The sequence below is a fragment of the Passer domesticus genome, chromosome 5 (assembly GCF_036417665.1).
Source record: "Passer domesticus isolate bPasDom1 chromosome 5, bPasDom1.hap1, whole genome shotgun sequence".
Taxonomy (NCBI): domain Eukaryota; kingdom Metazoa; phylum Chordata; class Aves; order Passeriformes; family Passeridae; genus Passer; species Passer domesticus.
Genome location: NC_087478.1, coordinates 5,027,280 through 5,054,445, shown reverse-complemented (window position 1 = coordinate 5,054,445; position 27,166 = coordinate 5,027,280). Strand labels below are relative to the sequence as shown.

Genomic DNA, 27,166 nt, shown 5'->3' with positions numbered 1-27,166 from the left:
AATCACTGAAAAGTTTTTTCTGCCAGTTTTATATACTCATAACAAATACTAATGAGCAACTCCATAGCAATTACTTTCACCTAGAGTTCTTGTACAGTCTGACAAATGCTCATAATTAATCTGCCTGGCACTGTACTTGTAGATCATAATCTCCAAATAATAGCTGGGTTAGTAGCTAAGCTTCAGGAAATTTCTTGTAATCACCCTTCATTCAGATTTTTAGCCATATTTATTTGAGTTCATGAAATTACAGGTTTTGTTTGCAAACCCTCCTCTCTCTAAGTCACTGGCCACTGTTTTGGTGTTTGATAAAAGGTAAAAGGTCCAGAAGGTTTCTTCAGTCCATACTGACACAGATACACCACTTCAGGTGTGCTGAACAAATGTTTCTATGTCATCTTGTTCACTGACAAAAACAAAAATGAAAATGCAGTATTTTTTCTTTGCTTATTAAAAATACAACTGTGTACAGAACTTTTCATCTTCAAAGTTTAGACTGTATTTTTTAAATCTAAAATAACATCACTGGTATAAAAATACTTGTTTTAATACGTTTTCCTGGTGTGTTTTCTTTCTGAGAGCTTTTGCTGCCTTTAATGAACTGCTCCATCTAAGAGCGCATTCCTTCATGTCTTCATTTTTTTTCCTACTAGTCTTGCACTTCTCTCTGAAAATCCTGACACACCACAATGCACAAATGCTGTAATTCTCTCTCTCTAGTTAGCTCCTTGCTATCTAAGACTCGCTTCTCCTTGTGTTAATGACCCACAGAATTTCCTCTCCAAGGACTGTTGTTCCCTCTCCCTCAGCCTGTGTGGCAGCTCAGGCACATGCTGTGACTCTTGGGGTGTCCTGTGCAGGGCCAGCAGCTGGACTCAATCCTTGTGGGCCCCTTCCAACTCAGGATATCCTATGGTCCTAATCTGATTTCTGCTTCTTCTCCCCAAAGCAAAAGCAGCCCAGCACCGTGCAGGATGTCCCGGCCAGCATGCAGAGAAGAGCAAGGCACACAGAGGGAATGTGTGCATCCAGAACTGCTGGGAGAAACAGTGTCAGCCCCTCAGTCAGCACACACCTTGCCTTGCTCCTGGGAGCTGTTATCCCTCAGGGAAGAGCAGTGTTCTGCAGGCAGTCTGTGTCAGCTGACTGAGCAAAGCTGTGCTCAAGCTCTCCCTCCCTGCCCCGGGATCCCTGGGGAGCTCCGTGGCACACCGACGGGCTGGGGGCATTGAGCCAAGCAGCACTACAGGAATAGCTTTGTCTCCCACCAGGAGGATCAACTAGGGTCAGAACACTTGAGCATCCTTTATTTGGTTGGATAACCAGACCTGCACAGCCTGTGGGGGAATGGTGTGTAACAAGGTCAGGTTTGGGCCACGTGGAACTCAAAACATGGGGTCTCTTCTTCCCTTGTGTGCACGAAAACTGTGGGTTTATGTAATCATCAGTGTGCAGTCAAGGCTGGTGATTGCACTCTGCAACTTCCTTGGCTACAGCTGCAGCCAAAGCAACTTTACTCTTCAGCCTCCTTTTTCTACTTATCAGCAGAAATTTAAAGCAGAATATGCCTTGATTAGATAAAGCTGCTCAGGATGTGCAGGAGGTTGTGCAGTTTGCCAGAGCAAAGCGGGAGAAACATGACTTCATGTGGCTGTGATGGATGCACTAAAGCAGTGATGTGAAACACCACAAAACAGAGGTGACAGAGGTAACTTCTGGATCACATGGAGTTAATTAATGAGCATGTCAATTAACTAAGATGAAATACTAAAGCCTGCTTGAGATGATTTTGGGAGCTGTCTCCCCAAGTGAACGCACACCCTGCCTGTGATCTGCTTTTTCTCACCTACCATGACTTTCCATCTGCAAGTGCTGGGTCTGGTTAAACCCCACTTGTTTCTTTTCAAAATTTTCTCTGGCTCACAGTGAGTTCGGACTGCTCAAGCATTGCTTGCACAGGTAACTGAGAAGAGCAAGGAGGTGCCAACTTCACCCTGAAACCAGGAAAGGAAAAATGCTGGGAGAAATCCTGTGGTAGTGGGAATGCTGCTGTGGGGCAGTCAATACTGGGGTCAGGCTGGGATGCCTGTCTTCCATTTGGTTTCATTAGTCTCCCACTTAACCTCAATGTTTTGGTCCTTTATCCTTTGTTTCTCAATAAAGATTGGTTTCTTTCCTTTCTCCAGATGACAGCTGTGCTGAAACCATTCCTTGGGATTTCTCACCCGCTGGGTGAGAAAAACAGTGATGCCTGAAGCCTTCAGGAGCCATCCTGCATGGTGCCTCCAATGGAAATCCTGCTTTAACAACTCATACACTGAGAAGAGCACCAACAGCCACAACAGATTGCATTCCTGGTCCTCAAGGAAAGAAAAAAGAGATAATCCACAACATTCTGCTATAGAAATGGCTCATTCCCAGGCATGGGGAAGCATTTATTTGATCAAGCAGTACTAACACTTCTGTAGGAAGAGAAGAAACAGAACGTGTTTCCACACACGCACCATCCCAGGAAACTGTCAAGTGCAAATAAGCAGCAAGATAAGGTATTCCACAGTCACCTCACCAATCTGTCCCCTGCACTGGATTTTTTAACTTTATAAAGACATTTTGTAGAAAACTGTGTAAGAGAACAAGAAATATCAGGAGTAACAGGCACTTCTCATTGTTAGGTATTCCCCAACATGAAAAAATTGCTTCATCATTACTAAATTTATTCCACCTTTTTTTTTTTCCATTTTGGAGAACTAAGAGTCTTCAGGATCTGGCTTTTGTTCTTCACAGGAGGAGGCACTGAACATGACTGACATCAGGAGCAATCCATCCACTGAAAACTTAGATAAATGTGTGGGTCAGAACATCTTCCTGCTGCTTGTTGTGGAGAGTTCCAATGCCAACTGCTGGGGCTGGTAGAGGAGGTCTGCTCACAAGACGGAGCTGAAATTTGAGTTGTGAAAAAATAATTAATGAAGGACAGAATCACATCTCGAGGTCATGTGATGCCACAGTGATATCTGCTGTCAGATAACTGGGCAGTCCCAGCTGGAAGTAATGCAGGAAGTTATCCCCCATCTCCTAAAGACCATGGCTCCAAGGACTTTGTAGTGCATGATCTGCCAGAACAAATGGCACCTTGGCATTCTCCTCCTACTCCCCTACTTGGGATCTTTCATTATCCTGTCTACTTTGACTGAACACTATATGAAATAAAGCTCCAGTCCTGCTCTTCACCAATAGTGCTACAAAGAGCAGAAGTAGCTGAAATTAGAACACACATTTGGTTTAGGAATCAAGATTAGGTTCTTTGTTAAGCAATTCAAGGAGAATTTCAAACTTCATTTTAAAGACTAAAACACCCTGGGGACATCTTACCTTAAGCCCCAGCTGCTTTTCAAACCGTGGAGACACAAAGGACCATGGACCCATGTTCTGTGGCTCTTCCTGACTCCAGATGAAGACTAAAGGAAGGATAAGGGTACATAACAAACATTCATATTTATCTTTTCAGCAGAGAAAGAAAAACAGTTTTTTGTTTTTGTAGCACCTCTAGTTTTTTTTTTTGTCTTGGCACTATCTTTGAAATGAAGGCATGCCAGACTTAATTCCCTTGCAGCTCAGAACTGAATTCAAACCCAAAGTATGTCCACCATTAGGGTATACTATGTGTATATTCTACTTTTCCACTGCTGGTTTCAAAAGCTACTAAAATAACTGGACTGCAAAGGCCAATACAAAAAATATCTCAAATGATTTGCTCTGATTTTCAGTGCTGCTTCTTGGAAGCTAACAATAGCAGAGAAAAGAGTTCTTTTAACACAAGTGATAAACATTTCTGAAACATCCCACTCCAGAAACACTTGGATGTATGAGGGGGAGAACAAAGAGGAAAAAGCCACTACAGCTCTTCATCTTAAAAGGCAACAGATTTAGTTCAGTACTTCAAATAGACTAGAAACACAAAGGTAGAAGCTTGGCTGACCTTTTGCATGGCTGTACTTGCTCAGCTCTTGCTGTAGAGCTTCCAGGGGGAAAGGACAGAGCTCTTCAAGTCTCAGAATAGCTGTGCTGTGCTGCTTCTCTCCCAGTGTTTCTCTTTGCTTCATCAGAGCATAGTAATGCTTTCCAGAACACAGGACCACTTGGGTGACACTAAAAAAAGTAAAAAAGAATGTTTCCCAGTTTAGTGTTTTACAGAAACTTGATTAAGAACAGCTGGAAGAACACTTCTAACCAAAAAAAAAACCAGTCAAACTTCAAAGACAACTTCACAGAGCTAAATTGCTTCCCTAGACCATCTTTTCTCTTCCTTGCCTTCCCTTCCCTCCCACTCCTTCCAACAGCTGGCAAACTAACCTTTGAGCACAGTATGACAGAGGTCCTGTTTCTTCAGTAATTTTGGGAAGGTTACCTTACAGTGGGATTGATCTCTTTTAGCTCTGACTATTAAAAATTAAACCCAGTCAAAGCTAGTCATCTCTGCACTCCGTAGAAAATAATCCAGAGGGAGAGAAGTCCCTCCAGAGGACAATTCTCTGCCATGCCAAAGCAGGACTGCCTGCTGGAGAGACACTACACCCTCCTGCAGTCACAGAGGTCTTGGCTGCCTAATCTTACTGGAAAAAGCAACGAGATAAACTATACCCTTTGTGCCTCACTATCCCACTTAAAAAACCCAGCATGCTAAGGTACTTCCAGCCTTTTGATGGGGGTCAGGAAGTGAAGAGAAGGGAGGCTCAGTCTTGGGTACTACTGGGGCAAGCAGCAGATAAGGGAAAAAATATTAAGGCTGAATTGGTCGTTGTGAACAGGATTCACTGTAACATCTGAAAGTACAGAGATGTACACACATTTTGTTACAGCCCCACCTCATCAGCTCAGGCATTCCAGCACCAGAACAAAAATTCTGGATTCATTTTTGGGCCAGTCATGACAAGAAAGACATTAAGGAGCTGGAGCCCATCCAGAGAAGGGAATGGAGCTGGTGAAGGGTCTGGAGCACAAGTCCTCTGAGAAGCAGCTGAGGGGCCTCAGCCTGGGGAAAAGGAAGCTCAGGAGGTGCCTTTTCACTCTCTGCAACTGCCTGACAGGTCACAGCCAGATCAGAGTTTGTCTCTTCTCTCAGGTAACACACAATAGGACAAGAGGAATCAGCTTCAAGTTGCATCAGAGGAGGTTTACATTGGATGTTAGGAAAAATTTCTTCACTGAAAGGGTCAAGCACTTGAACAGGCCTCCCAGGGCAGTGGTGGAGTCACCATCTTGGAGGTATTTAAATGTCTAGATGTGACACTTGGGACATGGGTTAGTGGTGGACTTGGCAGCACTGGGCTAAGACTGGATTTGATGATTTAAAGGGTCTTTTCCGTCCTAAACAAATCTATGATTCTATGATTTGTGTCACAGCTGCTCCAGTGGCTGTCAGCTAATGGACATGGTGCAAAATAGGCCCCATCAGGTTGGTAACTACAGTCACAGACTCTCTGTGAGGCCAAGGGGTGACAGCCTAAACACTTCACTGCTTTGCAGACAGATGTGGTAACTACCAACAGTTACCCGAGGAAAAGGAGAAGAAGTAAAACTAACCACAGTCATCTACCATAAAACATTTTCCCCTCAAAGTCACCTCTTTCATATCACCTCAAATTTGAGCTGTTGGGTAGGAGAAAGGGACAGGACATCTCTTTTGAGCTTCTCCTCTAAGAAAGCAAAGCTACCTTTTAGGATTTACTGAGGAGTCACCAATGACAGGCTTGAATGTTGTCCCTGGGGCCATTTCTTCAAAACTTGATACAGCAGCCTACATGGGGGAAGAGTTGGAAGTTACCAAATCTTTCTGCTTCTCCCTCAGGCCAGAGTCAGAAAGAATACTGAGACAGGGCTTGGTAAGTACAAAATACACAGTTTCCCCTCTCCCTGGTATTCCTATTCCCAGAGAAAAGTGAGATGATAAGCTTCAGGCCACGAATGAACCCTACTTTCAGCTCATCTCCACCCAGCTTTAATCCTCAACCTGTTTGGCCCCAAAGTGGCAAAATTCCACTGATTTAACCCCAAGACAGCAATCAGAGAACGCAGAAGGAAAAAAAAGGGGGAAGACAACAAAAAAGAGGATAAAGAGAAAAAAATAAAGAGGAAGGACATTTTTCAGCTTACTGGAAGCCTGAGTAACACTTTGGGAGAAGCAACAATGAGAGGTTTCCTGAAGTTTCGGACCATTTGCCTCCGGAGTAAATGGAAATACTGTGCAGGGGTGGTGGGATGCACAACTGACATGTTGACCTGGTCACCATCAACACCCTCTTCTGAGCTGTCACACATCTGTACAGGGGGAACACAGCAATACCTTGTCAAATGCAAGCAGTGAGACTAATATGCAAGAAAGAATCCAGGCACATGATGCACACACAGGAACAGATTAGTAAATATCCAAATTCAAGAGAGGAACAACTTCAAAGAAATGGGTTTAGCATTTAACTGGTAAGATTGTGCCTGAAGTGCCTCCTTGGAGCACGTTGCAGGCCAGCTCCCAGAGCACTGCCTGCCAGGGCTGTGCTGGGGATGCTGACCCTGGGAGGTGTGATGTACCTGGAGGAACCGTTCCATCCGGCAGGACGAGTGCTCGGGGCCTGCACCATCGTAGCCATGGGGAAGAAGAATTACTATCCCACTCTGCAGAAGCCATTTAGCCTCACCTAGAAACACAGAATGAGGAGGAAGCAAAGGATGATTTCCACAGAATGTAAAGCCACAGAACACATTACTTTGCACAAACTGCTCAGGAAAAAGAATAACCAATATCCACGTAATTAAATACAAGCCTGAAACATGCTGCTGGCATTTTGCCCTGAGGTTCTTTACAGTGAAATAACACATGTAAGGTGATCTGAAGTTTCTGAAATCATCAGGTAGCTCTGGGCTCCCAGAAGATTTAAGTCTCCACACAGAGCACATGACACACTGAAATTTTAAAGCTTCATCTCTGCAAATGTGATCCCAGCAGCATCCTGTGAGCCAGTCCTGTTTAACACAGCAGTGCTTGTTCCCCTGAGCTCTGCCAAACCTCCTGCACTATGCAAGAGATTACAATCAAATGCAGAATTTGGGTGGGATAAGAGGGCCTCTGAATTTCCATCTATGACTACAGAGGTTTTATATCTGAGCACTCAGAAAACACGTTAGAATCAAACTTAGTAAGGTGTTGTGGGCTTTTTTTGTTTGTTTCTTTTAAATAATTGCTATTTTCCTTCTCTATTGCTTATGGAATATTTCAGATGCTTCACAAAGGAAAGGTACAGCCTATAAAGCTACCAACCATATATACACAGACTAAAATACATGTAGGGGAAGAAAGGCTGTTAGTATAATTAATTGCCCTTCTGTAGTGACTGTACTCTGCCAAGGAGTCTTTCATTTTAGATGTACTGTCTTTAGAGAAAAGCTGCACAGAAATCAGGACCTCACAGGCAAGCTCACAGGACTCCTTGAGAAAACAGAATTCTTTGCACAACATGTTGCCCTTTTACTTGAAAGAGGAAGGATTTTCTAAAAATGTGTATAATACAAATGATTAATTCTTAAATATATTAGTTCCTTGTACACTTACCTCCAGAGATAAAAGTGTCAAATATTATCTGGGCTCCATTAAAGAAGTCTCCAAACTGAGCTTCCCAAATTGGCAGTAACTTAGGGCTCTCAATACTCATTCCATATTCAAAACCAAGCACAGCTTCTTCAGACAAGGGACTGTTACTCACCTAACAAAAGGAAATTGTTGGGAGGGGTGGGTGAGGAAGAAGACAATCAAGGGCTAAGAAGCATTGGAACCAGGCAATCAGTGCTGAGGACACACACTCCTAAAGGCAATTGATAGGCACTGATTTTTTGCTTCTGAATAAAGGCACTGAGAGAAAAGAATAACATTTGCTCTCTCAAGGAAAAGCAAACCCCCTTGTTAAAGTTGTAATTTATAATGACAAAGAACAGGGATGCCCTGACAATTTTTATGTCCCTGTATCTGGGTTTTGCCAGAACATACACTAGGCCTACATATGTCTCAGCAGCTTTAAAAAATGCATTGTTTCAGCACAATTTGAGGAAGGTGGTCTTGTGGGCTACAGAACCTACCTCTAGGAAACCCTTCTGGTCTGGGGACATGTGATTCAGAGGAATGTAGGTGTCATCTGTCTCTTGGCAAACCAACATCGCGTGCCGTTGGCTGAAGGTTCCTCTGCCAACATCTTGTCCACTTAGTCTGATATTAAACCCTTGCCAAGCAATAAACACAACACCAGATCAGCAAGTTATGTAAAAAGAAAACATGCAGGACATAATTCTACCTCTTGTTATATCTCTTTCTGGATTTCCCCTCATCAGCAACATCAAATCTGAGATGCAATTCTGAACCAGCAACAGCTCCAACTGTCAAGGACACAGATGCTCTGACATTATTTTGGGTGAAATGGTTCAATTTACTGAAGCAAACTGCAAAAAAATGTGCATTCTGTATCATATGTAAATAGATATTTGAATTCAGGCTAGAGAGGAGGGAGAAGAAATAGTAGCATAAAGCACACAAAGTACTTGGGAGCCACACTGATGTCAGCTGCACTGCTTGTGCTCAGCTCTATGCACAAATGTTTTTGGGAAGTGAGAGGAAGCTACAGTTCTTTGAAGATATTTAAGACTTAGTCTACAAATATTAGTGACACATAGGATTCATATTTATCTTCTCTTAGACCATGCAAATTGTCAAATTTATAAATCACAGCAATTTTTACTTAGAAACACCTAAGAAATCTAATGTTTGACATTAGATTATTATTGACATTAAAGACAAAATTACTGACAATAAAGCAAAAATATTTTACTGTCTGCTGTCTAGTTGCCTCTTACCTTGGCTCAGCAGAGAACCAAATGCTAAAGCTTCAGCTGTTGCCCAGTCCAGCTTTTTTCCTTCCTCCATTTTTTGAATTCTTGACTAAGCAAATAAAGAAGAAGAAAAAATTACTATTTTGTCTTTTTCCATCTGTAGCTTTTTTGGTGGCACAGACTAATATTAGAAGCTAGGAAAAAAAGCAACACACTACGGAGGGAAATGCTTTATTCCTGCAGCCAGCTTAGGCTGCATTAGAATAGAGTCTTATTTAATAACATCCTAAAGAAGGACCACAGAACCATAGGTGATCCTATGGTGAACCATGTGTTCACCTTCCAGTCAACAAACTGTGGATTAATTAATCCTACTCAGAAAATATTAAAAAATCTTAGCACAGCACAGAGTGTAATCTTGACAGACTTCTGGTCTGTCTGGTTAGCAGTGATGAAAGATACCAGGTGTAAGTATTTCAGTCTCCAGAACTCTTCCCTGTTCTGGCCTGCAGAACTGCAGACAAATGATCAAACTGAGCTGTGCAGTTCTTGCCTTGGGCTGGGAAGACAAAAACATCAGTCTTTTGAAATACTCAACTCACAGCCTCTCTCTGGCTGCCAGGCAGACACCTGCACACACTCATCATCCATCAAAGGGAAACGTTCACAAACCCCAAACTGATCCAAACCAAACATCAACTTAGGAGCTATCAAACCCAGACTGTCAAACTAGGCCACATGTTGTGTAGTGTTTATATATATATATATATATAAAAGTTATAAAACACTCACTACTGGCTTTAGAACCTGTGTACACTATTGACAGGTTCCTGAGTCATTCCTTTACCAAGTACTCATTCTAATTACCAACTATATAAATGTTAGTAACTTATCATAATAGTTTCTTTCTATTTGTAAGAATAATAAACTGTGGTTTTATAAGTTTTTTTCTTCATTGCAATAAAATATTGTTGAAATAACAAACTAATGTACATGGTCAGACCTGGGTGAAGAAGTCTTTCTTCAAAACTGGAGGAAAAATGGCATCATCTCAGCCTTGAAGCAGAGTGAGCTGTTTTTCCTAGAGAATACCATGCTATTCTCTAACTGGCAACCCTGCTGTGTTTACACTTATTCCTGTAACAGGTTTGAGCCATGGGGATCTGCAGTATCATGATGCTCTACTCACCTGAGCATAGGTCTTCAGGAGATGGCTGTGCATCTGCAGCTCTTGGGGCACCTCCACAGACTTGGCTCCAATGAACTGCAGCAGAGGCACAGGCATGCCCGTGTCCCAGGTGCTGATGGTGGCAGAAGGCTCCACGAAGCCTTTCCAGTGAGCCTGCAGGTTGGTAGGGGGTGGGCTGTACGAACTCACGTTGGCAAGGTGATCGTTCAGCTTGGAATAGCACGTGGTCTTTATCTCAGACACTTCAGCCTCAGTCATGAGCCCAGCAGCCGTGAGCTGTTCTGCGTACGTGTCCGGGATGCTCTTACGGGATCTGCAGGGAGGGAATCAAACCACAGACACTAAACCTGAAACCAGTGTCACAGGAGAACAAGGAAATACCACCTTACTGCAGTCAGGCACCGTGGAAAACTCATATACATGGTGTCCCGGTGCATTATACTTATTTGCATGAAGTTCCATTTCCTGGCATTTTCAAAAAGATAACAGTTCTTTGATTTGTTTTATAGTCCTTGATTAAAAAAGTGAAAGTGCTATAGTTGGCAGTTACAGGTAAAAACAAGTCAAAATCCCCTTGTCATTGTCATATTTTCTGAAAAATTTATTTGCCCAGGATTTCTTCTCCTGGGAAGCTCAGAGAAAAATGTAAACAATAATTATCTGATTTGCTTCTCCCGTGTTTTGCTGCTTTGGAATGTTTGTTGGAGATTGTTTACCGACAGGTGCATGTTTCATTGTTTGCATGTGAATTGTTTTTACTTGTTGGCCAATTATGGATTCTGGAAGAGAGAGTCATGGGTTTTCATTAGTATTCTTGGTAGCCTTCTGTCTATATCCTTTCTCTATTTCTATCTCTATCTATATTTTAGTATAGCATTCTTTAATATAATATAACGTCATAAAATAATAAATTAACCTTCTAAGAACATGGAGTCAGATTCATCAATTTCCTTCCTTTGACGGGGACCCCAGAAACTACCACACCCCCTCTGTGCTACCATGCATATTTTCTTCAGAGAAATTCACAGTAGGATTTCTGCATTGGAGAGAATCAAGGCAACCATTCCATAAATGCTTCACCTAAAATACCAGAATTCACTGGCAACTGAATTTTTGTTTGTTTTTCTTTGGGGATAAGGATGGAATCTGAATACATTTATATGCTGATAGAGATGAGTCCGCACTGGAAGCAGCAGGATGAGGCAAAGACAAGACAAGCATCACACTGGCTTCCTGCCCACTCTCCCACTGCATGCACGCTTCCTCTTGGCACACAGAAGGCAACTTTGCCCTCTGATTACCAGTGGTCACAAATTTGAAATCCAAGAGCTATGTCCAAGATTGTTCTCCAAAAAGCACCAAGACACACATTCAAGAGCCAACAGTAATGATTGCTCATTAACATCTCATTATCAGACTCACACTGTAGTCAAGGGCTGCTGACAGTCCAGCTGCACCTTACATGAAGACCTGTGGATACATCAAAGGATCTCACACAGAGACTTCTGTTGCAGCAGTAAGACATAAGGTGGTGCAGACATATTTTGGTGGTGCAAGCCTTACCTGATGATTTTGTACATGCTGGGGTTGGTGAAGAAGGGCTCATCAAGCTCATTGTGGCCCCACTGCCTGTAGCACAGCAAGTCCACGATGACGTCCCTGCGGAACTGGCGCTGGTACTCCACAGCCAGTCGTGTGGCACGGACAACTTCCTCAGGATCATCCCCGTTCACATGGATAACTGCACATCCAACAATTTTACCTGCCCAGGGATTCAAAACACAGCTGCAATCACACCCAACCCCTTCCAAAGGAAGCAGACACACACCTGCTCTGCTGAAACTACAGACAACCCATGTGAATAGGTATATTAAAAAGAAATTTAAAAAAGATGTTCTTTGTGATGAGAGCTGCGGTAGGGAAAGGAGTCTTGCCTGAGAGAACATGCAATTAGCCCAACCTGTTGTATTTGTCAGTTTGAGCACAACTTCTTTACGAGCATTTTGTTCCCAGAGGACTTTCTACACACAGTTCCTGCATCATATTAATCTGGTAGTGTACAGGAACGTGGAGAGAACTACTTGATTGCTTCTCTTTCAAACAGAAATTGAATTTTACTTCCTTCTTATCCTAAGCTATCACTACTATGAATTCATACAAGCCAAAAGCAACTTTCTCCCTTATTAGGAAGGAGTATCATTCTGTCCACTGCTCCTCCAGGCAGAAAAATCTCTTCATTAAAGAGAACACTGTAAAATTTCAATATCTTAACACCCTCTCCTGTATGACAATTTGGCTGCAAGCAACAGTGCTCCTTTTGTACTTTATCTGTCCAAATTCTGGAAACTAAGATACTTCAGCCATTCCTGGGTCATGTCAAGTTTTCCTCCCTCACAAAATACTAAAGCTCAGCTACATAACAGCCCCTCCTCACTGACAAGTAAGAAGAAAGGAAAACTAAGGATGGAGGCAAAAAATCAACCTAAACAAAACCAATCCATAACACAAAACCAGCCCAGGGAAAACAGTAATAACATATGCTATCTACCTTACCAGATTTAATGAACCTACTTGTTTGGTTTGATGAAGCCATATGACAAACACTTGATGTTAGGTCAAAAGCATACAAAAGTATATTTTTACTTACAGGAGACATACACAAGATAACTAACTACTATGTCTCTGATCTTACTGGTAATACATCTGTTTATCACTAAGAAAGATCAGCCCAAAACAAAGCTTCTAGTTCAGGCATAGAAAGGTCCTGAGCTTCATCTTTAAACTGAAAGCTCAATAGGCTCACATGACAACAAACAAAACAGAAAAAATGGAGGAGTATCTGACGTAAAAATCTTGCTCAGAAAACACAGAGATGATTTTTACGAAATTTAACAAGATATATTTAAAATAAATCTCCATATTAAAATATATACTCCATTCTAAAAGCTGTCAATGATATGACAGAAACTGACTTATAAAGACTTGACAGAAATCAAATCTTGCAATTATTTTATCACATCCTGTAAAAATGTGACAAGATTTTCCCTTGCTATTTAGTCTTTGCCATAAAGCAGATAGGGGAGGGCATATTTTTAGATCTGAATTGTTGCTAGTAGGAGAGAATAATAATAATAATAATAATTTTAATTCCTACTCTACCATGAAACTGGAGTTACAATAATCTCTCCCCAGAGCTGACAGGCAGTTGCTATAAAAAGTCCATTGCACAGCTTACATGGCAGTTAGAAATCCTTTCTGACACAACAGGCAATCTTCCTTGTGATTCAACCCTACCTACCAATGTCACTGCAGTACAGGGATGACCTTCCTCGCTCTGGAGGAGTGGTGTAGCCCAGCTGGTTATTAACAATCAAATGGATGCTCCCACCAACTCTGAAATGTGGTAGATTAGAGAGGGTCAATGTTTCAGGAACAATCCCTTGCCCAGAGAAAGCAGCATCGCCATGAACCTACATCAGGGAAGAAGATGGAAAAGTCTCATTAGGAAACACTGGAGGAACAGCAAAATCAAAACCATCACTCATTAAGTAAGACCTCCTAAACTGGGTACATGGAACAGACACACTTCCAGCTGGACCCACTTCTTAATCCCTCTCAGAATACTGTTTCCATGACTTGAGAGTTTATGCAGCCTTATCACTAACACAAGGTCACAGCAGCCAACATATGTACATGAATGCCTGATGTAATTCCTACCTGGAACTGACCTATAACCTCTTAAAACTGACCCACCAGTGTCCAGGTGCCTGCAAGCTTCCTGGCTATGGCAAAGGTGCAGCAGTCAGAGGCAAGCCCTGAATGAAGGGAGCCACTCAGCACAGCATTCACCACACCTCTGCTGAAGCTGAATGTTGGTGAACAGGGACTTAGGCCCATTTCCACCTTACCAAACAGACAAGAACAGAAAAAAAGTGGAAAATGAACCGAACAGAAGCACTCCCATCCAAAAACTTCCAAAAGGAAATAAAACCCAAATTCTTAGTTACATTTCTAAATAGCAATAGCAAATAAATACTGCAAATAAAAAAACCGTTTGGAAGGGGAAGGGAGCATACTGTGAGAGCCAACCCAGGTTTCCAACAAAGGCTAGAGGTACTGGAGGGAGAATCATCTAACATTTCAATGTTTTGAAATTGAGACAGTTCTCCTTTGATGAATATGACGACAGTTTCCTCAGAATGCAGACTCAGTCATTTGCAGATTAAAGTCACTATGCAGATTGATGTACTTCCTTATTGAAACCAGATGACAGTTCTGCTTTCTAGTTATGGAATAGTGGTTTCAAGCCTTAAGAGACTTCTGCCAGTACACCAAGATGACAGAGGTGCAATCACCAGTGAAATGGCAGCACTGGGTATTCCCATACAGATTTTTAAGAAGTATCACAGCAAAACAAAGGTAACTACTGCAAGAGAGACAAGCCAGCATCCCCACTCTATCCCTTACCATGCTACCCTTGTTCCTGAAGTGTTGGGTTTTTACCTTTCCCTCCTGGTTTCTTCTGCTGCCTAAGAAGGCTACATATCTCAGTGATGGCATTTGAGTAAAGACCCTAAAACATCTGAGAAAACTTTATGGCCTTTAGCACATCCCAAAGCATTAAAGCCTAAAGACAGTGACTATCCAACTACACAAGACTGTTCATATGCATCTCAATCCCCAGAGTATTCAATTCCTGTGGTGCAGGTAGGATTTTACTCATTCTACCAAAAATATGGAAACAGTCTTTGCTAGGGCACATTTTTCTCTGGGCTAAATCAGCAAAAAGCTGAAAGAAGACCTTCAGACCCTGGAAAATGAAGCTCACCACCGACAATGGCAACTTAACTGATCTTTAGTCATCCTCCCCTCAAGCTCTGATACTGAGGCTTGTGGAAGAAGAGAAAAAATGCAAGTATAAACCTCAATTCAGAGTTCAGAGTGTCTACAATTCAGAGTTCAGAGTGTCTCAAGAGAAACACTGTAAAACCAGAAAGTTCAAAGTCAAACTCCCAAACCAAGATTCTGAAACACAAGCTGCCTGCTTTCATCTCTTTCTTCTCAATTAGTTGAATGAAAGCAGTTAACAGTTGGAATCAAAAATTTACCTGTTTCCAATCTCACTTGTGTACCTCTTAAAGACACAATCACAAGTAATGATGATACGTTTTCTTCCTTTTAGGAATACTTTGAATCAGCTGACTGATATGGAATCAAATGTACCTCTTCTCTGCTACGCAGTCCTCCCTGTCACTTACCCCCACAAATCCTAAGTGAAATTTTCTTGGATAGGGAGAGTCCATTTATCCTGAAGAACTGTTGTTTAGAGTCATAGTACTTTCATTACTACATGCTGAAGATTTACCATTATGAGAAAGAAACAATAGTATCTTCTCAAACTAAGAAATAACTGCACTGAAAGATGGAGAGATATTGGGAAGCAGAAGTTGGCTGCACTTGCAAGCTCCAAAGACTTTCTTTTAATAAAAAACTAAGAACCCAAACTTGCCCAGAATATTTTGTATTCTCATGACTTCTTTTTCACAATATCCCCCCCTTCCAGAAGAAAACAAAATATTTTTTAAACTGAAATACATTTTCCCTCCTACATGTAACTTCCTCCATGTCTGTTGTACTTTACAGAACATTTGTGCCCAACTTGTTTTTACTCCTAGCCTTAAAATGTTAAGAGTTCAATTCAGTTATTTTTCCAAGTTCAAGTCAAAGCAAGACAAGAAAATTTATCAAGGAACTGTTTAGGATTGCTTCTACAGCTATACAAATCAGTTCAAGGAGTAAAAACTAATTCCAGCAGAGTCTTCAACAGTACCATGACAAAATGACAAAATTCTAAATCCTCCTGAACATTTTGCAGCCTTGTTGACAGCTCTTCTCCAAACCCATTAATTTGAAAGAAAGCTTCCAGTGGCACTTTAAATGCAAAATTGAGGAAAGGCACACATGGCTCTCAATACAGAATATTATTAAAATAAAGGGAGGTATCAGAATCAGCATTCAGAAATCTTAGAAGTGCAATTATTTAAATGCCAGCATCATCACAAATGCCACCTGGAGATCTTCCTAGCACTCCTCTTTCTCCATAAAGAAGATCCCAGCTCTTGACATCATACATTAACTCAGTTTTGTTTGATATTTCTATGTACGCTCCTGTTCACATTCTAGTCCAGCAAGTCTTACAAATATAAATTACAATAGCTGAGCAAAATACCTGCAGGCAAATAACTTTGTCCCCAGGCTGTGCAGAGCTCTCTGGGGAGTAATCGCCATCGAGCAGGGTCTGTTGCCTGGCTCGGGTCTTGCCCACAGCCACTGGGTTGATGGCTTCTAAGTGTGAGGGGTTGGGCAGCAAGGTGACATGCACAGGTCTGTGGGAGCCGAAGTCCAGATCTACAGAAGATGTCAGGTGGGAGAGAACATCCCCAATGGCTGCTGAATTCTCTGGAAACTCGCTCAAACCACGCATCTTGCGGAACATGAGCTGCAGGGAAACAGATTTGGTTAAAACTCTTTTCTGATTCACTGACACATTGAAAGAAAAACTCTCTCCTACTCCTGAAATTGCAATGATGCTTCAAAGTAGCAGAACATAACACCATTCATTAGAGTTCTTTTAACAGTTTTCTGCAGACAGTTCACTGAATGTTGATAGGAAGGGAGAACACTCTCACACAGGTAACATTTTATTGCTCCAGCATTTACAACATGGCAAACTTTTGGGGGTTTATTTTACTGCAAATAAACCGGGCAACTGACTGTGAGATTACAAATCTCTTACTGTCTTAGGTTGCAAGATGTAGCTTCTGTGTGTATTCTATTGGCATCTGTTAGAGGTGGGGCAGCTATCTTCTGTTAATTGGGCTGTCTGTTAAAAACAGGTGGGGCAGTTTTCTTTATCTCTTCCACAATCAATCCTCCCTCCAGGAGATATCTGCTGTTAATGGGCCGTTCCATAGCTGATAAAATTCCATCATCCCCTTAGGAGATGCTCCACCCAGGGGGAGGAGTAAAGCATTCCTACCTGGATAAAATCTGATATTTGGAACAACACAGGCAGCCTTTTCTCACTGGATACCCAGAAGAGCAGCTTTCTTCTCCACTGGATTCCCAGAGGAATACCAGGCCCATCTACACCACCACTGACCCTTCAGAGGAAAACTCCACCCTTCTACAGGATCAATGCTTCAACAGAACAACATTTGTCACTCCAGGACGACTCCAGCCACCATTTAATGGGACTGCTACCAACACTCTGACCCAGAGGGCGTCAGATCCTATTCTGACTCTGTCAGTGGTTTTGTTTTGTATTACTGCATTTTTATTTTTAATTTTCCTAGTAAAGAACTGTTATTCCTGCTCCCATATCTTTGCCTGAGAGCCCCTTAATTTCAAAATTGTAATAATTCAGAGCGAGAAGGTTTACATTTTCCATTTCAAGAGAGGCTTCTGCCTTCCTTAGCAGACACCTGTCTTTTCAAACCAAGACACCTACCTCAGGAGGAAGCTGGAGTAAGCCTGCGAGCAGGTTCAGCCTCCCCCTGTGGGGCATTCCAATGATGATATCCGTGACCCCGCTGTAGGCGCACATCTTGAACAGCTCGTGGAAGAAACCCATCATGCTCTCTGCTCCCTCACCACCATATCTCTTCACCGTGGCAAACTTGGTGGCCAAGAAGTGATCAAACTCCTGTTAAAAACAGGACAACTTCAGTATTAGGCTATTTTAAGCAGCAGCCTTCTGTTTATAAAATTGAAATATAATTTATGTTTATACCCTTGAGGCATACAAATCTAAACATACCCCTGGAAAGTCTCATCTCACTCTCCACCCACACAGTCTGAGACCAGAAGCTATGATGACTATAAAAAAATCAGCTCTAAGCAGAAAAATGTTGCATTGAGGACCAAACTTTCTCTGTCTCACATGGAAAGTGCTTCAAGAATTCTACCACCAGATTAATTTACAAATTCCTTGGTAGTTTACCTGTTTTAGGTGGAAATTTAGGAATGTTCTTTTTACAATATATACCATAATGATCTTGAGATACAAAGTGCTAGCGAAGCAGAGATTCATTTTGATTTACATTAGGCCCAGTCCTTATTACGTAGGTAGAATGCTTGGGAGAAGAAAAATAAATGAATCTGTATTTACTTCATTTTCTTCTCACTTCACTCCATTCACCTCCTAGAAAGCTCTAATAAGTGACCAAGTTTTGGAAGCACTGGACATTTCTTTTGTTTTTGCAACTGAAGACAGAAACTAAAAAAAGTCTGTAACTGAGAAGGGAAGACTAAGTCACACCCAAAGATCTGAGCCAACTGCTTGTTGAGCAATATTGAGTTCTAAGGAATAATGTATACAAAACTGGTCACATATAACGGCAGTTTTTTTCTGTCAGGGTTAATTTATATACTCTTAATATACTTGTGGTCATACTGAAATTAAAGTAGAGTACATCAGGGTCCCAATATCACCCTCCTGTGTCACCATCAAATTCCTCTAGCTGCCAAAGAGGCTACAAAAAATACAAAGTGGGCTATATACTTCCGTTCAGTCATTGGTAAATATTACATTTAACACTCCTTCCACTTGGAAAACTGGAAACAGGGACACTTTCACAGATCCTGCTCTTCTACCTTTCCAACCTTCACAGATCCTGCTCTTCTACCTTTCAATCATTCTGGATAACATGGGAAGAAAAGGGGAAAAAATTAAAACTTTTCACACTACAGAAGTATAGGAATAAATTTTCTCTATACATTTCAAAAGTGCATAAATATTTCACTTCCTTATAGAAGGCATTGAACAAAGGTTCCTTGCTGAAAAGCACCAGTGCTATATGATAGCAACTCAGTCCAACTCTGATTTGTTCTTCTAAAACCTTGAGGGACGGCATATTTTAAGGACAGTAAAACAGATCAGCATGAGGGTGAGAGGAAAACACAGAACAGCTAAGCAAGAGCACAAGATTTCACAGAGCTCTGTTCAACCTTGTGGTCCCATCAGTAACATTCAATATGAGCTGTCAGATCATTAATCTAAGAGTGTATCACTTTTGAAGACTGATCATTCATGGGTTTATAGCATCATTATTTCAGTAATGGCTGGTAAGTTAATTCAGCAACAAACTCCAGTGAAATTCCTGCATTGCACTGCTTCAGGCAAAGCCTTGTACTTCCTCCTGCACACTGTCAAAGCCTTCCAGGACAGTGATTGTTCTTTTTCTGCATGAATTGTGTCCAGAATAGTAAAGGATGCATGACAGAGTCCATGACTATTACAATCCAGTAACAGAGAACAAAGTACCTGGGACTCCAGCATTAGTTTGCACAAGTGCTTTTTCTCTTCAGGTGTAAATGCTTCTTGCTTTAGCTCTTCAAACCTTTTAGCAAACCATTCTCTCTCCTCCAAAGTTGGAAGCTGGCTTGTTTCTATGGAAATATGCCCGCAGTATATATGGTCAAGGTAAGCCATCACATCCTCTACAGAAGCCTCCTCTTTTCCCATGTTTATAAGTCCTGGTGGGAAATAAATGTTATTAAGTCACTTTGGGGGAGGAGGGGAAGCAGGAAGATCTGTTTTGGAGAAAATAAAGCAATGAGAAAGACCCCCCCTTCCTTTGTTTAAGGCTGCAGCAAGGCTCTAAGAGAGACAAGAAAAGACAATTCTTGACTTCTGCCCCTGTATTTTCAAACCTTCACCACAGCGTTAAGTATTGTGGTAAATCATAGAATGTTACAGTAACACAAAAAATTAATGTTTAACCTCAGTAGCTGTAAGAACAAGCACAAATTTTCATGATTTCTGAAGATGCTAGAAGGCAGCCTCTCACTGCAGTGTGATTTCTGCAACAGACGTATGTATGCTGAAGTTGACAATTTTCTGTCCAACAGTTTTCATCAGTGATTGAGCCACCACTCAATATCTGATCTTCCACAGAGGCCACAGCCCCTCAGTAAATTGGCCATGAAAAGAATTTGCTGTGATAAGGCTGTGGACTCACCTGTAGTAACGAGAGGACCCTGAAGAACTTCAGCCAGCTCTTGGATTTCAGGTACCATGCTCATAACAGCTCGGCCAGCAAACAGTGGGTTTATTTTGGCTGCTTTGTGGCCATGCTCAGCATAGGCAGTTATTAAACGAGCAAGAGCGTGGTCAACTAAAACCAAAAAGAAAGCAGAACAGTATCACACACATGCTTAGATTAAATACACTTAGAGCACCAACACAGGAATGTTTTGTCTGCTGGCAACCATCAAGGTTCTGGCTGGAAAGAGAACTTTTCTATGCAGTTATTTCTACCTTATTACCCCACAACAGCTCCCACCAGCAAACTGCTAAATCTGCTCCCCAAAGCGATTTTCAAGCAAGTACACTCTAGATTTCCCCACAGTTCCCCTCACAGGGTAGGCTCGTGTAAAAATATGGAAAGCTACTTCATTTTGCTTCAAATCGCTCTACAACAGTGAACCAAAATCACTACAAACAGGTATGTTCAAGTCAAGATCAGCACATTACCAGTGTATAGTCTTATTTCCTAAGCCAACTCAATCCTGTAACTTATCCTTCCTTGTTCCTTGCTGGAATGACAGGAGGATTGGGTCTCAACAATAATTCAGGCCCCGTGACTTCATAAAACCCAAAGTCTGTCTGCAGGAGCCAAGAACATGTGCTGAGCCAAATGTGGTAAAAATTATCAACATGGGCAGAATTTGACCAGCTGAGAGGTCACACACACGTTATTGTCACTGAGCACAGCCACAGACCAGGCTGATAAACTGCAAACAATAAAACATACTGCAGGCATAACCTGCTACAAATTAATGACATGAACCTTATAAAGCATTCCTAATGTGGAAGGGTTTTTCATCCCAGTAAAAACGCAGCACTGACAGTAGTCAGGTCAGAAGGCTTTTGTTTTCCAAAACAATGCACTTCTCAGACCATAGCAGAAGGTTATTTCTCTGACACTTGTCAGCCCATTCAAAACAGGTCCTTTTCTCTACTGAGTTCTACAACAGAGGGACATAACCCAGACATAAGGCTAACAGTGCCCACAATGCTCTCAGCAAGGAGGCTGTTTAAACGCAATTTTTAAAATGTTACATAAAAATATGTTAATCATTAACAAGGAGGCTACTTTGTGATGGGCCTCGGTGTCCAGGAGCTACAAACTGGTTTCACTCCTGCTCCTGGGCAAAGGGTTTAATTCCCACCAGTCGCCAGAGTAAAGTTAATGGAAGCACCACACTCCTATCTAGAAGAGTTTTCTGCTTAAAATCACCTTTCTGCAATGTAAAACGGAGCTAAAAGCAACACAGTTTTGCTACAGGAGAGAGTTAGGGGTATTTAATCATGGAATCCTAGAATGTTAACGGGTTGGAAGGGACTTTACAGACCATGAGGTCCGAACCTCCCCGCCGTGGGCAGGAGCACCTCCCACTAAACCAGGCTCCTCGAAGTTTTATCCCATCTGGTTTTGAACCGTCAGGATTGGGGCATCCACAACCTCCCTGGACAACCTGTTCAGTGCCTCACCACCCTCAGTCCGGCTAGCTCAAGCCCCATGACACAAAAGGAGAATGACAGGCAGAGGTACTTCTACGAGCAGAACTCTCCGAGAGCCCACCGCTGACCAAACTCCAGCAGTCGGAGCTCTCACAGCCGCTTCAGCCCGTGGAGCGGAGCCAGGCACCCCAGGCTTGCAGAAACCTCAGCCGAGAGCTCTCGGAGCGGCTGCTCCGCGCTCTGCCCCGCCGGGACCAACACACGCCACACCTCAGAGCTCCGAGCCCGGGCCCCGCTCCGGGCAGCCCCCGCCGCGCTCCCTCTGCCCGGGGGTGTCCGACCTGCTCTGCCGGCGCCGCGCTGCTCCTCCGCCCGCCCGCCCGCCGCCTTCCGCGGTTTGTAGCCGTAGACGCCGCGCTCGGTGCGGTACCAGCGCCTGGGGCCGGCCCGGCAGAGCGCGGAGCTCACGGCCCGAGCCCCCGCCGCGGCCGCCATGGCCATGGCCGCGCTGCCCCCGCCGCCGCCACCGCCCCCGGACCCGCCCCGAGCCCCGGGGGCGGTGTCTGCAGCGGGGCCCCTCAGGGCTCCGGCCCTGCCGGACGGAACGGGCAGGCACATGATGTTCCGGGCTCCAGCGAGGCAATGTGGAGTGCCGTGTCCAGTTCTGGGCTCCTCAGCACAAGGGAGACACGGAGCTGCACAGAGATGAGGAGGCCTCTGGAGCATCTCTTCTGTGAGGAGACTGCGGGAGCTCGGCCTGGTCAGCCTGGAGAAGACTGCGAGGAGATTTCATAAATGCATAGAAATGTCTCAAAGGTGGATGCCAAGAAGTTGGTGTCAGACTCTTTGCAGTAGCGCCCAGCAACAGGACTAGGAGCAATGGCCGTAAAATAAAACCCAAGAAGTTCCACCTCAACACGAGGAAGAACTTTTCGTTGGGACTGGCAGAGCACTGGGACAGGCGCTCAGGGATGTTGTGAGTCTCCTTCTGTGGAGACATTCAGAACCCACCTGGATGTGTTCCTGCATCACCTGCTCCAGGTGACCCTGCCTTGGCAGTGGGGTTGGGCTGGATGATCTCCAGAGGTGCCTTCCAACTCTACACTGGTGAGACCCCGCCTGCAGTGCTGCATCCAGCTCTGGGATCCTCAGCACACGAGGGACGTGGTTCTGTTGGAGCAAATCCAGAGGAGGCCACCAAGATGATTAGAGAGGTGGAGCACCATTCCTATGAGGAAAGGCTGAGGGAGTTGGGATTGTTCAGCCTGCAGAAGAGAAGGCTTCCACATGACTTAATTGCAGCCTTCTAGTACCTGAAGGGAGTCTGCAAGAAAAGATGGAGATGGATTTTTTACAAGAGCATTTAGTGACAGGACAAGGAGGAATGGCTTCAAACCAAGAGAGTGTAGGTTTAGATTGAGTATTAGGAGGATGTTCTTTGCTGTGAGCGGGGTAAGGTACCAAACAGGCTGTGAAGGGAAGCTGTGGATGCCCCACCTGTAGACGTGTCCAAGGACAAGTTGGATAGACCTCTCATCATCTCTGGAATAGTGGAAGGTGTCCCTGCCTGTGGCAGGGGGCTGCACAAGATATTCTTTAAATGTCCCTTCCAATCTCAACTTTTCTGTGATTCTGTAAACTTTGTGTGAATGCAGGTCTGGGGTACTGGCAAGTTCCCTGTCTGTAGGCTTGGCTGTGTTCCTGTAGCCTTCACAATGAGGAAATCAAAGAGCATTTTTTGTCCAAATCAAACCATGGTATTTGCCTTTGGAACAGGTGAGACTGGATTTCAGAAGTGAATCAGTTCCGACATCCCAGCTGGTCTGGGATTTTATGATATTCACAGTTCTTGCAGAGGGGCCACTTGTGTTCCTTAAGGCCTGCATGGTTGGGTTTATGCATATTTGTAAAACCCAATGTGGGAGAAAAATATAAAAATAAATGACTTTTAATGCTGCAAAGAGGGCAGTGACACAAGGACAGTGGATATGTGGTCCATACAGTAGTAGAAATGTGGCTGTGAATAGTCATATTTTTTTCAATTAGAATGAAGGAACCTTAAAAATAATGCTGCAAGATTATGTGATTTTTTTTGAAGCTGACAGTGGAGATGGAGAAAACTTTGATGTAGTTAAATATTTCCATTCTGTGCTTGGGGAAAAAGACAAATGTTGCAGGCAGGTTGCAGGATGATGAAATACTTTTCCACAGTTCTTAAGCAAACACCAGTCAAACAGCAGATATCACTGTGGTTTTTCTTGAATCATATAGGCAGTTAGTTGAATATTAGCATGGATAGGAATAGGTTTGAGCATTAAAAATTTTCCAGTTTCTCCAATGAGATGTTTCAGACGCACAATGTGGATCTCAGAGAACTAGCTGAATATTTGTATATATAAGTTCTATTAATAGAAGTTTAATAAAGTCTAAGCAGGTGTTTATGAAATATATATCTCATCAAGTCAACTTGTTGGGTTTTTATGTGAATCAAAATCCAGTTAATAAAGACTTAAAGCACTTTGCAGATTTGCCAACATAATCATCTTGTGTAGGATGTGATTCCATGTGACAAAAGCATTGCTGTGGCTATATCTAGGTCAAGGAAAGGTTTTGTTGACTTTGATTCATGTCTAAATGTGAGAAGGTGGTACCTGTGCCAGCACAAACACCACTGCTGAGGGTGTAGGCAACGTGACTCTCCCAGCCTGGCTCTTCTGGCACAAAGCCTGTCCTGGAGAAGGCTCCTGTGTGAGGTTCATCCAGTACTACATGATGCTCTCACTAAAAATATGAGAAATGCCCCAAAACAAGGCTGTGCATACTAAATAGTAAATGTCTGACTACCTGGCAGCATAGAAAATCAGCAGCACTGGGAATATTTCTAAAGGAATTCTCCCCCTTGCTACTTTAGTAGTTAGATGAACCCAGAAAAGCTGCCCACACCTCGAGTGCTGATGAAGTTTGTCAGCTGGAGGTAAGTGGTGAGGAGATGTCACCTTGAATCTGAGATTCACGATGGAGATAAGCAAACACAACTTATTTTAACAGGATGAGGTGAAAGCTTGCACATGTTCAAAGAGTATGTGCACTAAAATGTAGCTCCTTTCCAGGAAACAGTGGCTATAAATAATCTCCAAAAATCATGAGAAAAAAGCAGGTGGGTCTAAAAAAATTATGTGAATATCCACTCACTTGGAAAAGCAGATAATTTGCTGGATTTGGCTGCAAGGAAATATAGAGGACACCTACAGATTCTACATTAGGCCAGTATTTGGCACAATTTAAATACTGTGTGCATGTCTGGTGCCAGTAATTGAGGAAATATATAAAAAAATTTGGGAAGAAGAGCTTCAGGAATTTAAAAAAAAAAGACATGCTTTATGTCTGAGATTCAGGGAATGACAGCTGCCTGGTTTTGGTAAATCAGTACAAAAGCTGGATTAGTATGTGCACAAATGAAACAGGTACTTTAGAAGGAAAAGTTTTCTGAAGTTTGCTTGCATGGCCTTTACAAGAGAGAGCTCCAACATAATTGTAGATGTGGGAGTGTGGTATAAACACAAAAGGAGATTTTTATTTCTTTCAAAACTGTAGTGATTGTGCTTTTTGTTCATGTTGGAAAGGGCAGCAGCATTGTGCTTCAGAAGAAAATAAGCCAACATCTCTTGATGTAATGCCACTGATACTTAACCCAAGTATAACCCAATTCCCCCTAAAAAGAGTAATCCAAAGGATTGGTGCCTCTGGAAAATAAAGTGCCAACACTAACATGGATTTTCCCTCCCTCTTTTCACTATGTTCTGCCATGGATCTTCTCACTCCAGTGAATCAGTTTAATTAGCTTGGTAGTTTAAGATATTTTGGCAAGCAAATGAGATCTTTGTGAGCAGGGACATGTGCATGATCTGTGTCAACAACAAGCACGACTCCATCCTTTCAACCTTGTCCAGAAAGATTTTTAGATATGTCTGCAAAATGAGCAATGAAGTTAAATAGCAGGGAGGAGAGCTCTTCCCTGGAAAATAAAAAAAAAGCCTGTCTAGTCCTGTACCAGCTGGCAGCACACACCTAAAGCTCTGTATCTGTAAACAGTGTCTTCTGTTGGGGCTGACTCTTGCCTCTGAACAAAAAGCAACTTTAACAGCTGAAAAACCTCGTTATGTACACCCAGGCCTGTGCCTGCTGTCAAGGTCCAATACTGCTGAAGGCTTGTTCCAAGCCCAGAGGGGGGTAAAGGCTTTCCCAACCTAAAAGCTTCTGTCAGAACCTGGATCCAAAATGTAAAATAAACACCAGATTCTCACTCTGCAGCTCTGGGCTGTGCCAGCTTTTCCCAGCTCAGGCAGCTCCAGAGTTGCCCAAGAGGTGATGCCGTGCCCAGAACTGCAGGCAGAGAGCCTTTCCAACAACTCCAGGAGTTTCACTAAATTCACCACTGTAAAATATCCTCAGATGCCCAGGTGGGGACCGTGACTGGACTGGAGGGCAGAGAGACCAAATTTAGACTAGAAAATAATGACAGAATCACAGAATGTCAGAACGGGTGGGTTTGGAAGGCACCTCTGGCGACCATCCAGTCACCTGGAGCAGGTGGCACAGGAACACATCCAGGTGGGTTGTGAGTGTCTCCAGAGGGAGCCCCTGAGAGCAGCCTGTCCCATTGCCATCCTCAACGTAGAGAAGTTCTTCCTCACTGGAGAAAAATCTCTTTGTTATGTTATATTTTATGGCCATTGCTCTGTCACTCAGCACCTCTGAGATGAGCCGGGCACCTCTTGGCACCTGCCCTGGGGACATTTCCTGGCATTCCTGAAATGCCCCCTCAGTGTTCCCCTCTCCGGCTGCCCAGGCCGAGCTCCCGCGGTCTCCCCACAGGACAGACGCTCCAGAGGCCTCCTCACCCCTGGGCTCCGCTGGAGCCTCCGCAGCAGCTCCTGGTCCCCGTGTGCTGAGGAGCCGTAATGGACGCCGGTGGAACCACCCCGAGGCAGCAGTTTGGCGTTCAGACGCTGTCACCCCAATGTTTATCGCGGTGACACCGGCGGGCCCCACCCGCGGCACGGCGGCTGCCGTGACGCCTGGCGGGCGCGGACACGTCACCGCGGTGACGTCACGCGGCCCCAGAAGTCGTGCGCTGAGGCCACCAAGGAAGCGACATTCGGAAGCTATTTCCCCCTTCCCCGCCGCCGTGAGGGACGCGGGGCCGAACCCTTTTCCTCTTCCATTCCCATTCCCATTCCCGTTCCTCTTCCCCTTCCGCCTCCGCACTCCCGGTAACCCGTCCGCCGCCAGGCCCCCGCGCGGGGCTGCCCTCCGCGCTGCCTAACCCCCGCCCCGCGGGGAGCGCCGCTCCGCGCCGCCCGCAGCCGCGGCTCTGCCGCCGTGAAGCGCCGCCGCTCCTCCCTTCGCGCCCGGGCGGGGCGGGGCGGGCGCGGCGGGCTCGGTCGGGGCAGCGCCGTGGGTCAGGCAGCGCGGCGGCGGCCCGCTCGCCGTGAGGGGAGAAGCGCTCGGGGGCCTCGGAGGGGCGGAGGAGGCGGCGGCGGCGGCCGAGCCGGGCGGGCCCATGTCGGCACCGGGCACAG

At 43.9% G+C, this 27,166-nt stretch overlaps 2 protein-coding genes and 1 long non-coding RNA gene across 5 annotated transcripts in view; 2 read left to right on the top strand and 1 right to left on the bottom strand.

Annotated features, from left to right (window-relative positions):
* Positions 1-10,315, top strand: part of LOC135301565 (uncharacterized) — an 11,335-nt gene extending 1,020 nt beyond the window's left edge. The window contains exon 2 of the long non-coding RNA XR_010363320.1: positions 2,187-10,315. This is a non-coding gene — a long non-coding RNA (uncharacterized LOC135301565). The remainder of the gene's footprint in view (positions 1-2,186) is intronic.
* On the bottom strand, positions 2,394-27,028 carry DHTKD1 (dehydrogenase E1 and transketolase domain containing 1). Of its 3 annotated transcripts, none has more exons than XM_064421773.1 (17): positions 26,794-27,028; positions 20,080-20,235; positions 19,383-19,594; positions 17,568-17,762; positions 16,287-16,556; positions 13,356-13,527; positions 11,621-11,819; positions 10,058-10,370; positions 8,893-8,977; positions 8,125-8,264; positions 7,604-7,754; positions 6,586-6,692; positions 6,154-6,318; positions 5,715-5,797; positions 3,980-4,149; positions 3,373-3,458; positions 2,394-2,937 (listed from the first exon to the last, which is right to left on the bottom strand). In XM_064421773.1, exons 1-17 carry the CDS (start codon positions 26,819-26,821, stop codon positions 2,836-2,838), a joined length of 2,634 nt encoding a protein of 877 aa, XP_064277843.1. In that variant the 5' UTR covers positions 26,822-27,028; the 3' UTR covers positions 2,394-2,835. The 3 variants fall into 3 exon arrangements, with proteins under 3 accessions (XP_064277843.1, XP_064277841.1, XP_064277842.1); XM_064421771.1 differs by lacking the exon at positions 26,794-27,028 and adding an exon at positions 21,926-26,430; XM_064421772.1 differs by lacking the exons at positions 2,394-2,937; positions 3,373-3,458; positions 5,715-5,797; positions 26,794-27,028 and adding an exon at positions 21,926-26,432 and having other exon boundaries at positions 4,009-4,149.
* Positions 27,028-27,166, top strand: part of UPF2 (UPF2 regulator of nonsense mediated mRNA decay) — a 52,897-nt gene continuing 52,758 nt past the window's right edge. The window contains exon 1 of the mRNA XM_064421770.1: positions 27,028-27,166. The gene's annotated coding sequence lies outside the window, so the exon portion shown is untranslated.